This window comes from Falco biarmicus, chromosome 8 (assembly GCF_023638135.1).
Source record: "Falco biarmicus isolate bFalBia1 chromosome 8, bFalBia1.pri, whole genome shotgun sequence".
Lineage (NCBI taxonomy): Eukaryota > Metazoa > Chordata > Aves > Falconiformes > Falconidae > Falco > Falco biarmicus.
In genome coordinates, this window is record NC_079295.1 from 41,641,432 (window position 1) to 41,658,074 (window position 16,643).

The 16,643-nt window shown below is 41.9% G+C and overlaps 1 protein-coding gene across 2 annotated transcripts in view; it reads left to right on the plus strand.

Moving 5' to 3' along the window:
- Positions 1 to 205: 205 nt before the first annotated feature.
- The window catches only part of EPC2 (enhancer of polycomb homolog 2), a 50,790-nt gene continuing 34,352 nt past the window's right edge, over positions 206 to 16,643 (plus strand). The window contains exon 1 of one of the 2 annotated variants that reach the window (XM_056349095.1): positions 206 to 630. In XM_056349095.1, coding sequence (XP_056205070.1) covers positions 478 to 630 — 153 coding nt within the window. In that variant the 5' untranslated portion in view covers positions 206 to 477. The remainder of the gene's footprint in view (positions 631 to 16,643) is intronic. The other variant, XM_056349094.1, reaches the window with a different exon arrangement.

Genomic DNA, 16,643 nt, shown 5'->3' on the forward strand with positions numbered 1-16,643 from the left:
GGGGCGGCGGGGGGGACAGCGGGTGCCCATCGTCGGCCCGTTCCGTTCCGGCCCGGCCCGGCCCGGCCCGCCTCAGCGGCCGCCCCATACGCCCGTGTCCCCGCCGCCTCCCCTCAGCCTCCCGCCCTCGGCTGCGCGCGCACCACGGCTACCCCTCTCCTCCCTCCTCCCTCCCAGCCTTCCCCCCCCGCCCGCCCGAGCTCTCGCGTTGGCTGTCGGGATCGCTGGCCGCTTTGGTTAATGTCCGCCATGTTTGCCATGGCGCAGGGAGCGGATCGAGCGAGCCCGGCGCGGATCTAGGGCTGCGGGGCGTGCGCTGTGAGCAACGGGCGGCCCCGCGGAGAGCTGTTCCGGGGCGGCGGGACCCTCCATGGTGGTGCGGGCCGGGTGCGGGAGCGGCTGGGAGGCGGCGGCGAGGCCGCACTGAAGGCCCCCCCCGCCCGCCCGGCCCCGGGGTGTTATTGTGAGGGGGAGACAATGAGCAAACTCTCCTTCCGAGCCCGGGCGCTAGACGCCGCCAAACCGCTGCCCATCTACCGCGGCAAGGACATGCCCGACCTCAACGACTGCGTCTCCATCAACCGGGCTGTGCCGCAGATGCCCACGGGGATGGAGAAAGAGGAGGAATCGGTAAGGGAGCCGCGCAGGGGGGGCACCATTGTTTATCAGACACCCCCCCTCCCCTCACGGGAAATAGGCCATTGGCATTCACCAAGCGCACTACGCACGCTCCCCGCCGCAGCGCCGTACGGTTCTTACGGGGCCCTGCGCAAAGAGCGCAGCGTAAACTGCTGTCCGACGCCGTAAGCGGGCCCTGCTCCGCCATCTTCTTTACGTCCCGACTCGCGAGTGTTTTGATTAGTGGGGTGGGGGGGTGGGGGGGAGGCCTTTACGCTAGCGTAAGAAGGAGGAAGGCGCAAGACGCCGCTCTGAATGAGCGAGCGGGCGCCGCGGCCGCAGTTGGCGTAGCTTGCCTTTGCTGCCGCCGCTTGCCTTGTGCGCGGGGAGCGGGAGCGGCAGCGGCGGGCTCGGGGTGCCCGGCCGCCGGCGCGGCCTGGCGGGCGCGGGGAGCGGGTCGGGGCGGCTCGCCGCTCGGCTGCCGTTACGGCGGAGCGCTGCGGAGTGCCCCGCGTGTGCGCGGCCCCGGGCGAGGCGGCCGCTCCGGGGACGCTGGAGTGATAGCGGCGTGGCGGGCTGCGCTCTGCTACCTGTCCGCCGGCTGGCGGGGCAGGGGCTGGCGGGGGCAGCGGGCGGCCGGGGCCGGTACAGCTCCTTCCCTGCCGCAGGTGCCGTGGGAGGAATCCGCCGGAGTTGTAACGAGTGCGCGTCCCGCTCGTACTTTTGCAGAAGAGGCATTTTGTGCCGCGCGGTGCACGGCGAATGTCAGATGCATCAGCTGGACGTGTTGCATCAAGTTTTAAGCGTTTAGGTGACTTTTACAAATAAACCAGCAAGTGTTAAAAATAGACATGTGATGCTTGTTCTTGTAGCGTTATGGGGGGGCGGGCGGGCGGGCGGGGGGGGGGGGGAAGCTTTTGTCCCCTTAAGTAAAGATAAGTGCCTGGGCTTTTTGATACATCAAGCAGTAGGACAGCACTTCTTTGAAAACGCTTGCCCGCGGTTCTGGTGTCATTTGAACGTACAGATTTGTTTCACTGATATTTAAACATCGACTCCTGTGCTCCTTAGAGCTGTATAAGGCTCAGATACAGGCTGTCACCTAATGTGTCTGTACTTGTATGTACAGCCGATAGTAAATGCACCCTCAAGAATTTCTTCAATGAATCCGTGTCTCCGCCTCAGCCAAACCTCTATGCGTGTGGATTGGCTTTTCAGAGGTTACAGCTGTCAAAGGAGGCTCCATGCCTTTCTGATTGGTTTTTCACACTTGGCTGTTCATATTAAAAGGAATCCTCTGTCTTACCGTTGTGTGGTTTTGTTTTCAGTTTTTTTTCTGTTTCCCCCATTGTTTAACAATATGTGATACACTGTGATCAAAACTTCCAGTACTTCCTGAAGAACAAACTTCTGCCGGAATATAGGACTGTATTTAAAAGCAACAGCAGTGTGGTACTAATGAAGCAATCCTGGAGACTAACTTGGTTTTCCAGGTCTTCAATGTCTACCTTGCAGTGCTGTGTTTGCATTTAATGTGTGTAATTTTATTATCAAAATGATTGTGGTTTTGATAAATCACGTTTCAAATAAACTTGCTAATGGAAAACTGCTGTGAGAGTTCAAGCAGGCAAGCTGCTTGCAGACTGCTTATATGTTTGTGAAGAAGGTTAGATTTATACTTCAGTAAAACTGCTTTAGTGTTGTACTAAAATGTTGCTTTTCTGTTAGAATGAGGTTTATTTTCTCTATACTGAAATGTGGCTATATTATGTAATAGTCTCAAAATGGAATGGTCATTGAAGCAATATATAAGCATAGTGCTGGATACAATAGCCAAGCAAGATCATTAACTGTACTATTAATAGATTTTTTTTTTTTTACATTATTGCTGTGTAGTAACAGATTCATTCACGGGGCAACCCTCTTCCCAGCATTGCACATACAGTTCTTTCGTGTAAGGTTTTGTGGTAGTGGTACATAAAGCTCTTCTAGGAAAGGCTGTTGTGGATGACTGTAGTTAAATTTTTGAGAAATGTTTAAACAGCTTTTACTTGTAGCAAATATTGCTGTGATCAGTTTGATGTATTTTGAAAGGGACTTGGGGGGGGCGGGGGGGGGGGAGAGAGAGAGAGAGGGAGATCCACATAGTCATTTCTGACATCTTAATTACTTGAATATCTCAAAGCCTTTTTTTAGCCAAGACTTTTGCCAGGGGTGTATCTTGTGAAAGGTGTTTGAGCCATCAGGGTAGCTGCTGATTTATACTAGCTGTACAGAGACGCAAAGCTCGTGTTACTCTGGCCCTAGTACGCTGCTTTCCTTCCTGTGCTACCCTGTGTGATGCCTTGGTGAAATCAGAAAGGTCTTGTAGTACAGTGTATCATGGGGTCAGGTATCGCCTTCCAGGGCTTGCTGTCACCGAAAATAACTATGCATTTACAGATTTGCAAGATTTAAAAGGGTTAAGATGGACACATCTGTGTGACCTGTGCTTTACAACCTAATCTTGCTAGTACACGCATGTGAGTTGCTTTGTTCATGATTGGTATTTTGTATATGTGTCATTAATGTGTTTTTTTTGTGTTGTGGGTTTTTTGTTTTGTTTTTGAACTGCTGTTATTGTTTTGAACATAGAAAGGCTTAAACCCTGAGAAAGGGGGGTTAATGATTTATCACTCTTTTCTACTACAATTACTAAAGTTATCTGGACTGTATATTAAAATGTTGTACAGGCACTGTAGTCGCAGACTGGGCAACAATGCATACTGCAGGTCATCCTGCTACAAAAATGTGTACGGCCCAGTTTGTCAGTATGAGCATGTTTTTATTTGACTTTTCTTTTTATTTGATCTTGATGAATATTCTGAAACTATTTCTGTTTAAGTATCTTGGAGATTTATATCCACTGGCAGCATGTTACAAATCAGCGGCTCATTTCTCTCACTTGGAGATTCCAGCTGTGAAAGAATTAGGCTTCTGGTCTGTAGCATGTTTATGTCAGTGTTTATAATCTACCTTAAATTAAACCTGAGGAAGAAAATTGTGTGGGTTTGGTTTTTCATCTCATGTGAAAGAGTGATTACTAGTAAGCAAAAGTGGGAAGAAGTCCTTTTGTGAGCTTCAGAAACTGAGCAGGAACATTTGGTATTGTTTTTTTTCTGATGAGTAAGAGTTGTATTTCATAATGCTAATGAATTGTTTTGGCTAGAAGGGGGAAAAGTTGCAGAACAGATAAGCCCTTGTTTTGTTTCTTATCGCATAACTCTGTGTTTTTTATTTGAATAAATATTACTGGAGACTGCAGAGTTGCACGTTGTGTGTGTGTGGGGAAATCATGCTTAATAACGAGGCAAACTCAGGCTGCAGGCTTTCGGAAGTTATTTACTGGAGTTAGGAATCTAAAAGCACAGTGGTAATTGAGGATACTTAGGTTGCCTGGTCAAACCAATCTAAATGTTCATCTCGGAATACTTGTTTGAACATACGTTCATTTACAGTTAAGTTTGACATCACATGACAAGGGTAGGGTTATAAAGGAAAAGTACACAAATAGCAAGTTAAGGGCATGGGTTAATGTTATTAAAATGCTGATGGAGTACAAATGAGAAGTGACTTTCATTCTCAGTCCTTGAGTGATCACCTCAGGATGGTCTTTTACAGATTGTTAAATGTTCAATTTTGGGTATTTTGACAGGCTGGAAGTAGTTAACTTGAAGACATCTTTTCTTGCTTTCTCTTCTGTTTGTACTCCTTCTGTCCCTTAGTTCATTCCTGTTGTAACACTGGAAACTTGGAAGTGTTCATCATCTGGCTTTGAAGGTGTCCTGGAGCTAGCGATGCTTCTGAAGCAGCATATTCATTCTCCTGTTAAAGCAGGAGACATTAACTTTGCACAAGTCATAGTTTTTTGTTTGGATATTTTTGCTGATACGGTGTAACATAATGAGTATTTTTGCTGATACAATGAACTGGAAGAGTTCAATCAGGAGGACTTTGAAATATGTGCATACACAGATAAGATCATTAATGGCAATGCTTACTTGCCTTTTTTTTTTTAAAAAAAAAAAAAAAAGATTGTTAGGACCTAGTCCTACATGCGCATTTTCTTATGCCTGAACTTTTTTGGGGGTGATTTCTGTTTATAAGATCAAATAATAGTCACTTCTTAATCTTGTCTTGGAGGGGTTTCATCCTGTGTGCATGAGCATAAACACCTTGGTGTTGTTTAGGGACTGCAGGGGTGCTCTGCTTTTGCCCCTTTTGTCTACTGTTGAAATGGTACGTGTTTTACAGATAATGCTTTTGTGTGTGTGTACATTGTACAAACTGATAAGTGTAATTTATTTTATAAGGAGATTAATGGAGTTGTTTACATGTTACAGCTAATTGTCAACATAAAGGCAAGTAGTCTTGTTTGATAGATGTTCTATACACTGGAATTGTGTTGAGTGCATCTGTGCTACCAGCTTGCTTTCTGCAATGAAATCGGAGTTTGGAGTTCAGTGTTCAAGTTTCCCTCTTCCGCTCCAGACGCACTTTCACATCTTTATTGGGAAACATAACTCTTTTAAAGCTGGTTTTATATATGGAAATGCTACAGATAGTTGCTTTCATAGCATTAATAGGTTTTTTTTTCTTTTAATCCTAACCTAGCAATAATTATTCATACTAAACAAGAACCAATAGTGCCTTAAAACAGTTAACTTCATCTCTCCCTAATAGAAGATAGCATTGTCATCACAAAAATTATGTTGTTTGTTGTGCTGTTGACATCTGTGACTTCTAGGAAGGTGCTTAAATGTGGTCAAGTATGACAGACTCACACAGAAAGAATGAGGTCAGAAGGGACCCTGGTGGTCATCTTGGCCAAGCCTCTGCTCAAGCAGGGCCACCTAGAGCTTGTTGCCCAGAATCATGTCCAGATGGCTTTGAGTATCTCCAAGATGGGAGGTATCAAATGTGCAAGGACTTAGGTGAGCTGTTGACCAGAAGTACTAACCTGGTACTGTCTAATGCGCTCAGGTTTAGGTTTATAAACAACACACATAAATGGCTCACATGTGGACAGAATGTATTCTAACTTGAGATTTGTGTGTTGGATGTGCATTCATAACCTGTGGTTGAACCCTTAAAAGCGCTTGCAAATGAGGTGCTTTGTAGAACAAAGAAGCCGGGACACCAGTGTGTAAAATAGAAGGTCAACAGAGGATAACTTCAGCTCAAAGCATGCAAGTATTCTGTAAATCAAAAATCCTTCAAAAAGGCTTTATGAAGGTCTGAGAAGGAAACTCAAAAGATCGTACTTCCATGCAAAGCTAAGTGAAATCAAGACAGCAGACTTTCCTTAAGAAAGAAGTGGGGTTTGTTTGACTAGAATCAACTGGCTTATGTGTTGAGAAAATGTAATTCCCAGTAGAAGTTTTTTTCTCAGTTTGAGTTAAGCACCTGTATTTATTTACTTATTTTGGGTATGTTTGGAGACTGTTGGGATTACTGAAGTATGTTTGGTAGTAGGTAGTGTAATGCTGTTGTGATCTTGATTCATGGAATGTTAAACTTAAGTTCTTGTGGTTTAACCCCAGCTAGCAACTGAGTACCACACATCCCGCTTGCTCGCTCCCCCCTCCCCTAGTGGCATGGGGAGAATTGGGGAAAAAGGTAAAACTGGAGGATTAAGAAAATTTCATAATTGAAATAAGATAAATTATAATAATGAAAAGAAGAGAGAAGGAGAGGGATAAAATCCAAAGGAAGGGGGGAAAAATGATGCGCAGTGCAGTTGCTCAGTACCTGCTGCCTGATGCTTAGCCAGTCCCCGAGCATTGATCCCCAGGCCCTGGCCAACTCCCCCCAGTTTATATACTGAGCTTGACATTCTGTGGTATGGAATATCCCTTTGGCCAGCTTGTGTCATCTGTCCTGGCTGCGTCCCTCCCAATTTCTTGTGCCACTCCACCCTTCTTACTGGCAGGGCCTGAGAAACTGAGAAGTCCTTGGCTTAGTATAAACATGATTAGCAACAACTAAAAACATCAGTGTGTTACCAACGTTATTCTCACACCAAACCCAAAACAGCATTGTAGCAGGTACTGAGAAGAATGTAACTGTTAGCTGCAACCAGGACAGTTCTGTTTAAGACCTTTTCCCTTGCCTTCAGGTCTTGTATTTTTCTCCCTCTGTTTGAGACCTGTTGGGTGATGCAGAGGTGTTCCTCACAAGTGCACAATTCAACTCCCATTTGCTAGCCATTATTTCAGTTTTCAGCTGCAATCCTCTACCCTTCCTGTGCTTTCACCTACAAAGTATTTTTGTGGCTAACATAAACTTCCTTTCAGTCTACCACTGCATAGTACCACTACCAGGTGCTTTTTAACATCCCATTTGATAATGGTGTATCAGATTTAACGCTAAGTAGGTTGGACTGTGTTAGCTGGATACTGCAGTGGGAATGAAAATAACCTGTTGCTGAGTGTGGACCCTATTTAAATGCTAGAGTAGCAGAGCATAGTTAACTGGTGAGCTGTTAAAGAGAGTTGCTTTTGTTTTAATTTGTTCTGGCTGTATTTATGTGGCTGAATGTAAACGGTACAATGATTTACTCTTAAGTCTCAAACTCAAGATCAGTTTATTAGGGCTTATCACATTAACACCTATCAGCTACCCTGTAACAACTGCTTGTGAGTATAGGCTTAGCCTGTGACAAATGTCAAGTAGTTTATCTTGGAGTGTGCTTTTAAGATACAGCTGAGCCAGAGTAACAGTGGTCTGCAGCTAGTAGGGATGGTCGGCTGTTCAGAGTAGTGAGGCACAGCCAACTCGATAATGGGAGACAGAAGCTCACCATGGAAAAGCTGAGCATCCTGTACTTGCAGAGTGGTAGGAGCATGTGGGGATAGAGTGCTTGGGAATGGAGAAGCATGAGACTGCTACCTGTTTGGTGTGATCCTGAGGTTAGATGGGTTCAGCCATATCTTAAAATCACACCCGATTTAGATAAAGCTGCGTTTTTGCTGCAGGCTAGAGTTGCAAGCATGGGGTCAGTTAACAACAGGTCCCTGAAATCTGTCCTAACTTGTTTGGGTGCCTGAGTCCATAGTAGAGAACAATGGTATCTGCAGTAATGTTAATTGAGAGTCACACCTCAATTCATTATGCAGCAACTTTCCCTTATAGGTAGGTTTCCTCAGGATGAGGTGTAATTCCATGACAAAAGCCTGCGAGAACATTTGAGTACATCTTGTGAGAACACCTCTGTACTCTGTTGCTCATCTCTGGAATGTCTTAAGTGTAGGTAGCATTTTTTCCTTCTCCTTCAATTTAAGAAAACCTTGGAAAGAAGTACCTCAGGCAGCTTCCGTTGTACTTTGAATTACGTGGTGCCAGATTTCATATTGCATCTGCTTGCAAAATTGAGCGGTAGTCAGCTTGGTACAATTTCTGTGTTGATTGGAATCAGCTGAGGTGTCCCATATTTGAATAATTTAGATCAGGGGTCCTCAAACTACGGCCCCCCAGGGTGCTCAATCCGGCCCCCGGTATTTACAGACCCCCCTGCCCCCCCCCCCCCCCCCCCGCCGGGGGTTGGTGGGGGGAAACCAAGCAGCCGCAGATGACTGCCTGCCACTTCATCCGTGCACTGCCACCCTGGTTAAAAAGTTTGAGGACCCCTGATTTAGATCAATAGACAACAAATTAGCTTATATTAATCTTGGTTTTAATTATCTTTTTTGTAAGAAAGATCACTTGGATTAGTGCTAGACATTCAAAAGGTTATTTGTAATTTATTTTGCCAACAAAGCCAGTAAACTATGCCTTGTTTATACTTCTTTGAACAGTTATATGCCTTAGCATATTTAGCATTTGAACTGTTCAACTTTTTGAGAGCTAAATAACACATTCAATAATTACATAAACAAAACTACAGTTAAACGTTAAGCACTGGTGGTAAAGATTAATTGTAGGACTGGAATTTCTGTAACAAGTAGAGAACTGAAGCAGAACTGAATTACATACCAGGTATGAAAAGAAGTAGAGAAAATAGTTTTGTTAAACTAAAAGTAATATCAATATAGACTGTCATCACTTTGCATTGAATGTTGACTAGTTCTGAGTCAAAGAAATGAAGTTTTGAGAATATACTATTCTAAAAATTTGATTTTCATCCACTTTGCAAATTCCTACTTGTTAATGTCATAGTGACCGTATGCTGTGACTGAAAGTGTTGGGTTAAAATATTGTCCATGTTCATAACAGAGGTGCTCTAAGTATAAGGGAGCAGAAGTTTGCAGGAAAACCCCCCAAACTTAGTTCTTTTCCTAATTTACTTTGGCGAACTCTGTGATTGATACATTTAAACCAACAACATGCCTAATCTTTTATGGTAGAAGGAGAGTTTACCACACCTGATTCTCATTGTTTTGGGGTTTGTTTTGTTTCTTCGTTCTTTTATAAAAAACATTTTTTCAGAAATAAAGCGACAATGAAATGCCTGGAGTAAGAATTTCAGACTTTAGATAGAAATATGCTTTCGGTCTGTTAGTATTTTAAATGCACATTTCTGAGTGGGAAGAGTAGGTAAGCTGATAACCAGAGTTGTATTCTAAGAAGTTACTTGGCTTGGAGAAAAAAGCCGTTTCTTGCTGGTAGATGTGTGAGAATAGCACTGGGTTGCTTTTGTCTAATAGACTTTATTTCTCTGATCTCTGAAGTTTGGAGGGCTCAACACCTCACCAATATGTTTACTGCAGCATGTGTTTTCTTTCTAAAGTATTTTCTCATGTTTACATCATGTTCAATTGCAAGAAGTCAGGGCTTACCCAACTTGCTTGTGAGACTGTTCTCCAGTTTGTTAGATGTCATTTTTCTGTCAGTTTTCTGTATCAGTAAACTATCTGATCATGTCCCCCTTTACTATGCAAAGTAGTTCGTGTATGTACCAATTCTTAGCCAGCATATTTATAAATGCTTCCTCCCCCCCTTTCCCTAACTGTTTTCTGTTGTTTACACTTTAATTCATAATTTGATTTTCTTAGCTTTCTACCATTTTTATGGCTGCAACTCACATTTTGTATCTGTTTGACAATTTGGGTTGCATAACAAGAACTGTTCCTACTTTGAAGCATCCTCGTAATGTCTGATTCCCCTGTGTTAAACTTAAACAAAATACTGCATGTCTGGCAGCGGTATCAAATGACAAGACGAGAGAGAGAGAGACGCTGTTATTACAGAAAGTTCAAAAATAATAGTACATATGTTTCTTGAGTTAAAGATGTTTGAATTAAAGTGGAATTTTGTAGTTTTTAATAATTTTAATTCCTAGCAATTAGTATACGTGTACTTGTGTTTTAGTTTTTTTGATGCTTTTCTAAGTTGTCCTAACTTTAGAACTGATCTCTAGTATCTTTATACGTAGTATCTAACATGACGGATTTCTCTTTGGTTCATCAGGTCTTCAGCACTACAGGTTTCCTCACATTGGCGAGGACATTTGTTATAAAAACTCTCCAAAATAGAAATTCCCCATATTGGTGTGTGTAGTTCAGTTAAATAAAAATCCATAGTAAGAACTTTGGATCCTACTGGATCATTTCCTGGAAGGAAAATGTTACACATAAGTTGGAAGGTTAAATGCGTAGTGGAGTAAGAGAGGGACAGGTACTGTAAGCAGCTTGTTCTTGAACGTACACCTGAAACATTCCAGGAAATTGCATTACTGATGAAGATTGAATTCGTGAGCTTATTGGTGCCTAGACTCTTGGTAACTTCTTGCCACCTTAGCACTGAAGTGTTCTGCTTTGGCCACAGAACCTTATTTTTAATATGTCCTTCACTGAAATAGCCGTACATGTTCACAGCTCTGCATCTTTAGCTGTTGTAACCAGCCTTTAGGCGTCTGATAGGCAGCAGCAGGACGAGACTCCACTTAACTTGTGTGGCAAGGATGAAAATGGATGTTTTGAAAGATCGGATCTTTACTATTGAGGTAACATGGTTTCTTTGCTAATAAATATAGAGCAAGTAGCCTCAGCCATCTTAGCCACATGAGGCTCTTGAGTAGCTTCAAGTGAGGTTTCTGTGCTGGGACCAGGGAGATTGTGTGGTGTTACAAAGTTGTTGGATAATACAGATCTCTAATTGTGGGAGGAAGTGAGGCAGCAGCCACTACTGCACTGCCTTTCCTAGGTCCTTGCGGCCTCCCACCAGGTAAATGGATCCAGCAGGGAGCTGTAGTCACCTTCTGCTGGAGAATCTCCACAGTCCTCCCTCGCGGTGACTTTTCCTCCCCTCTTTTGCAAGAAGCACGGTTTTGTGACTCACGTTCCCATGAAGGTTTGATGCATGGAGCCAGGAATCAAACCGATTTTTTAGCTTCTGCATGTAATACTGTATTTAATAAAGGGGGAAACTAGTTGTTGTGGAATCTGAGCCTTTTAAAATACATTGTGGAGTTAATTCCTTGAAAAATAGGAAAGAGTAATTATATATGTAGTTGTATAGCTTTCCATCCTTGGGACAATCAAGTTATGCTAATTGAAGCAGACTGTCAAGAAAAGAAAAGGGAATTCTTCAGGTTCAATCTCTGCTATGTAAGGTTGCATTTATTAGGTGGGTAATGATACAGATGTGTCGCTAGGAGACTGCTTTCCCTGTGTTTTGACTAGATGTTACAGTATTTGTAATAGTTTTCCCTTATGGTCATGCCAAAGTATCTTGCGGAAGAAAGGTACCACTTTTCAGGAAACACTTACAAAGCACCGTATTCAGCCTTTCCAAAAGTTGTTCCTACTAATTCAGTTTAATTCATTGTTATAACATTGTTTCTATTTTTAGTAATTCATTTATATGCATATTTTGACAGACTGGAAACTTGTATAATTGAATGTTGCCTTGAAATATAGTGCTGTAGTTTGTTTGGGTTTCTTTTGACATTTCATAAACAGTAGCAGTTTTGTGTCAATTATATGTTCATAAATAGTGAACAGTCATTATTTATAGAAATGAAAGATTGCTCATGTTCTTCCCATACATTGCTGCTCTCCCACTCAGTAGGGTAATATTTGGGTTGCCTCACAGTTATTTCATATGCATTATTACACAGGATGATTGAAATTGCATGGCTTGCCTTTTCTGTATTAAGAGATTTTTTTTCTTTTCTCTCTTTCTCTCTTTTTTTTTTTTTTTTTTTTCTCCAGCGCACACACAGAGAAAAGTTAACTAGAGAAACACAAAAATGATGGCAGCATTCTGTGGTCACTTCCCCTGTATCTGCATCTCATGGGCTAATTTTCACTCTTATTTCCTAGCTTGCATGTAGTGATTTTATAGTGCTTAAATTGGCTTTAGTCAGACTACCAAAGAGGAAATTAAGGATTTCAGGCAATTTTTTTTTGTTCAGACTGGATTTTTCTTCATTTAGATGCACATCTGCTGTGTAGACATATGTATCTAGACATGAAGTGTCACCCAAGGACACTGGGCGCAGTTAGGTGCTGTTGGTAGCCCTTCTGTTGTATTGTTCCAGCCTACATTAGCATTTGTGAGAGATAAGGTTCTGGTGAGTATCATCAGGTGATGTATTTAAAGTATTCACAGAATGGCTTGTCTTTGGTTTTTAGATTGCACTAGCATTGCTTTGTGAAATTACAATTGTTTAAGAACTGGAAGAGGGAAGAAAGTCACAGAAAGGTGTGTGGGTGAGGTGTTTTTGTTGCCATATTAGTTCACTCCTGAAATAATAGAATGGCTTTAGAGTAGCTAAAGAATAAAAACCTTACCAATTCCAGGGACTTTGGTGAATTTTTATGATGGCATAGTACAGTTTGATTCACTTTGCTGCTGTTTACTTCATTGAGTCATCTGTAACAGCAGCCTATCATTAGTACTGTTTGTTTTGTACCTGTAGGCATAATTTGGTAGTCTTGAGGGTGAGTGCATGGCAAGTGATTCTTGTGATTATTTAAGTACAAAACCAAAAAGGACAGGGAGTATCACACTGGAAAAACATGACATGGCCAAAAGTGAAACTGAGAAGGAAACTTCAGTTTTATGAGCTCTTGCCACTTGTAAGGAGAATCATACACCATACCTTCTCCTGCTTCTTGTAGGTGCCTTTGAGCTTCCTTCCACAGAATGCCTGAAACCCCTTAGGGAAATAAATGATCAGCTTTGATAATTCACTAAAATACTTACTTTTCAAAATAAAAGCATTGTGTTTCTGCTAAGATATTCATTGCTGTCTCCACAGTGAAAATTGCCATGGCGCACAGGCAGGTTTCCTGCTTGATATAAGACTCCTTATTTCAGTTGTTTTCCATCTCAGGGCAGAGGAAGGGGAAAGAAAGGAAAACAGGTCTGTAGCTATCTTCCGCTCCCTGCCCTCCCCCACCACCTTTCAGCTGCTGAGATCCACTTTCAGTTACAATAATGTTAAGGTAAGAAGTCAGTCATACTCCAGGTAATTGGTCAAAACTTCGTTTACGCTAAGTTGGCATGCCCAGCAATCTGTTTTTTAAAAAGAAAAAAAAAAAAAAAAGCTTTGCCAGTAAACTTCTAATGGCTCGAGAAGATGTTCATCCTGTTGGTGTTGTGGAGACAAATTAATCCTCCTTGATAGAAAATACCAAGCTCTTTCCGCACTGAGGAGGATAGATGTTCATTGACCATGTTTCTTCTGGCGGTTAAGGACTGAAAGGGTTAACTGCAGAAGGAAACAAAAGATGGTGCTTGAGTTCACACTTTTGTCTTGGAGAGCTTTTAAAGAAGCCCAACAGTATGAGTGTGCTGGTGTGTGAAAAGAGGGAGCAGATAGGGCTGTGGCTTTTGATCAAAGTAGCTTTTGAGCTTGGTGACACATTTTTCTTTAAGTGTTGCCAACAGGTGTTATCTGTGCTGGAGACTTTGCAGGAGGAGCCTGCAAGTTTCAGACTAAAATTCTGTAAATTTTTGTTGGTGTTTTTTTAATTGGATATAAAAGTGTCAATTAATTTGTATTTCCTAGTTTGAGTATAGTGTTACGCAAATAGGATCTCTAGGGCTTTAGTCAGTTTTCCTTGTTTTCTTTGCTTTAATTCTGTTCTTGATTGCAGGTAGATTGGAAGCCCAAATTTAGGTCACCGTAGAAATAAGTCCTTTTGAGTAGGTAAAGCTGTTAATAAATTTACTTTTTGCTTCTTTCGTACTTTGAGTGGAGGACTATAGAGTTTAAAGCCATTTATCTCATTAAGGGAGTCAATTTTAACAGCTAAGCTGAGGTATATTATGTTGTTTCCCTTAAGTTGCAGTAACATCTGTCAAGATACTTCTCTCATTAAAGTCTACATTGTTGCAATTATGTAACTTAAATTGTGTGACCTGTAGCTCTGTTGTGAAAGTAGTGACAAAGAGGAAGTTATTTTCTTAAATAGTGGCACAGTAAACTCTTTTGGTACTTTCTACCTCACAGGGTAAATGTAAATATTAGTAAGTGAGTGGGAGTGGTGGAATAACATTTTAAAGGTATGGTATAGTTTTAAGGAATGCAGAAGGGAACAGGTATGTTTAGTGCTAAAGGTTTGTCTTCTTGGGTGTCTGCATCCAAGAAGGAATTGCTCACTGCCATTTCATAATCAGGACAGATCTGCTTTTCAGTGTGAAGATGGTATTCAACCACAGGCATCTCAAACCATGCTCATTCAAAAAAAAATTAGCACGCTAATTTAAAGTATGATAAACTCTGTTTCAGAGAGAGTGCAATGGGAGGTGGTTACAGGGAGCTTAAAGGATAAGGAACAAACCAAACCTGTCTGTAGAATCCAAGCGTTCTGTTTTAAAGCAGCGGAATAAAAGGAAGCATATTGGTAAACATAGTTCTAATGGGTAAAAAATAATGTTCGGTATTGATCACTGTTTCCCTTGAAGCTTAACAAAAATAATCTTTAGGAGAATATTACTTCTTGACTTACTATTATTGCTAAACTTTTTTTCCTAGAGAAGATTGTCTCAGATAGAAAGTTTAGAAAGAACGTGAAACCTGGGGTATTTCAGGGATGAAAGTCAGTAGCAGTTGAAGGTACCTTGCTCTGATTCGGACTTTGACATTGGTTCTAAATGTGTGCAACCAAAGCTAAGTCTTTTTAGGTACCAGTATTTAGGATTTTTTTGGTTTTCCCCTCTGAGGAAAAATTAGAGCCGGGATTGCAGTGTCTCAGTACGGGTTCAGAGGTGTGATTCAAGTCTTGTTCTGGATGAAAGCTGCTACTTACTCTCTCTGTCAACCCGGCTGTGAATGGCTGTCAAGTCATTCAGACTGGAGCTTTGAAGGTGGTGGTGTGGCACTGCTAGGTGCATGGTGTGACACTGCTAGGTGCAGCGTACTCTTCTGTGTCGCTCCACATGGAATGAGTGGATTCATGCTGGCAGGACAGGCAGTTTACACCATGGAAAACATACTGGAATATATAAAGCCAGTGACTTGACCAATTTGCTGTAAACTGTTGTCAGTGTGGTTATTGTACCGTGAAGGTACAGTGATGACTAAAGTGCATCTAGAGAGATGAATCTTTCAGTTGGAGAACAATTTTGTTTTAATGTGTAAATATGCTAAAGCAGCAGTATTACATACACTAAACATATAGATATTTCTGTTATGCTTTTAGTTGAAGAAGTACTCCAATCTAAGCTGTATTTGAAGTTTTTTAGTCATACTAGTGTGAAAGGTTTGGATGTGCTTTTTAAGAAAATAGTGGGTAATAACTCTTTGACAGGTACTCTGTTTTATTCCCATGGCAGCACGTTGTTTGCTATCATCACTGTTTCCTCTAATGTTCAGTTATTTTGTATGAAATCTTTTTATCTTCCCTACTGCAGAACGAAATTTAAAGTGTGGTGTATGTCTTTCAAAACCATAAGAAAAGGTGAAAGATAGACAAAATGGTGTGTTGGTAAACCAGTTAGTAAATCTATCTTTAAAAACACTTTTTCAGGTTTAATAAAGCCATTTAATTAGACCAACTTTCAGGAGTTAAAATTTGTATTTTCCTTAACTTTATGTTCAGCAGAAAGGTATTTTTTTTTTCCCCTCCTAATTTTAAAAATTAAATAGCTTATCTGTGTCTTTTGAAGCTCTACCGTTTGATGAGTGACAGTAATAGTGTTAAGACTTTTCTGTTGGAAAGCTGTGTTATGCTTGAAGGCTCTTTGTAGTAAAGTGTGTACTAACGTATTGTCAGATTTTCCTTGGGAACTCATTTGTATGCTTACTAGCAGTGTTACAGAAACTGAGAATCTGAATTACTCATCTGCAGTGTTTAGTGGGCTATGGAGCTAAAAGGTGTTTGGGATTTTGGTTGGTGTCTGTCCTTCTTAAGTACTTCCAGAAAAATTTGAACCGTATTTACCCGTTCATTTCTTAGGCCATGTGGGCTAGGGTGATTTCTCTACAAGTTATTTAATCCCATTTTAGGAGAGTGTCCGTGTTTGTTTGATTTTTGGCGTCTGGTGGGGAACTATTAAGTTGGTCAGTCTTCAGTTGGTTGGTTGTGTAAGGAATGCATCTTCAGCAAATTTGTCAGTGATCCTGCGTTAGGGGAGGAGGGGTTGTCTTGCCAACTGTGGCGCGTCTGTCTTTGTGGATGCAGAGAAACCAGAGCACTGGCTCAGCTGAAATGTGAAGTTAAAAGTGCACAAATTCTGTACTTGAGGCAGAGTAATAATGCTGTGGTGATAGTGGCAGGGAACTGCCCAGCTGATGAGCAGCACTGGTGGAAAGAAAGGAGCAGGCAGTGGGCCAGCAGTGTGTGCACACTGTGTGCCTGAGGCATGCTGTAAACTGGGCTACCTTAGGAGGAATGTGGCTATGAAAGGGGGAAGTTATGATGCTCCTCCACTTGTCAGTAGCGAGGCTGCTCTTGCAACGCTCTTTGCTGTTACTCTGCTTTCCCCAAATTTCTCAAAGCTGTTGAGAAACTCTAAGATAATCTATCAGTGGGCTGCCAAGAGTGGCTAAAAGCTTAGACTGTAGGTACTATGAGGAGAGAGTGAAGCAACTG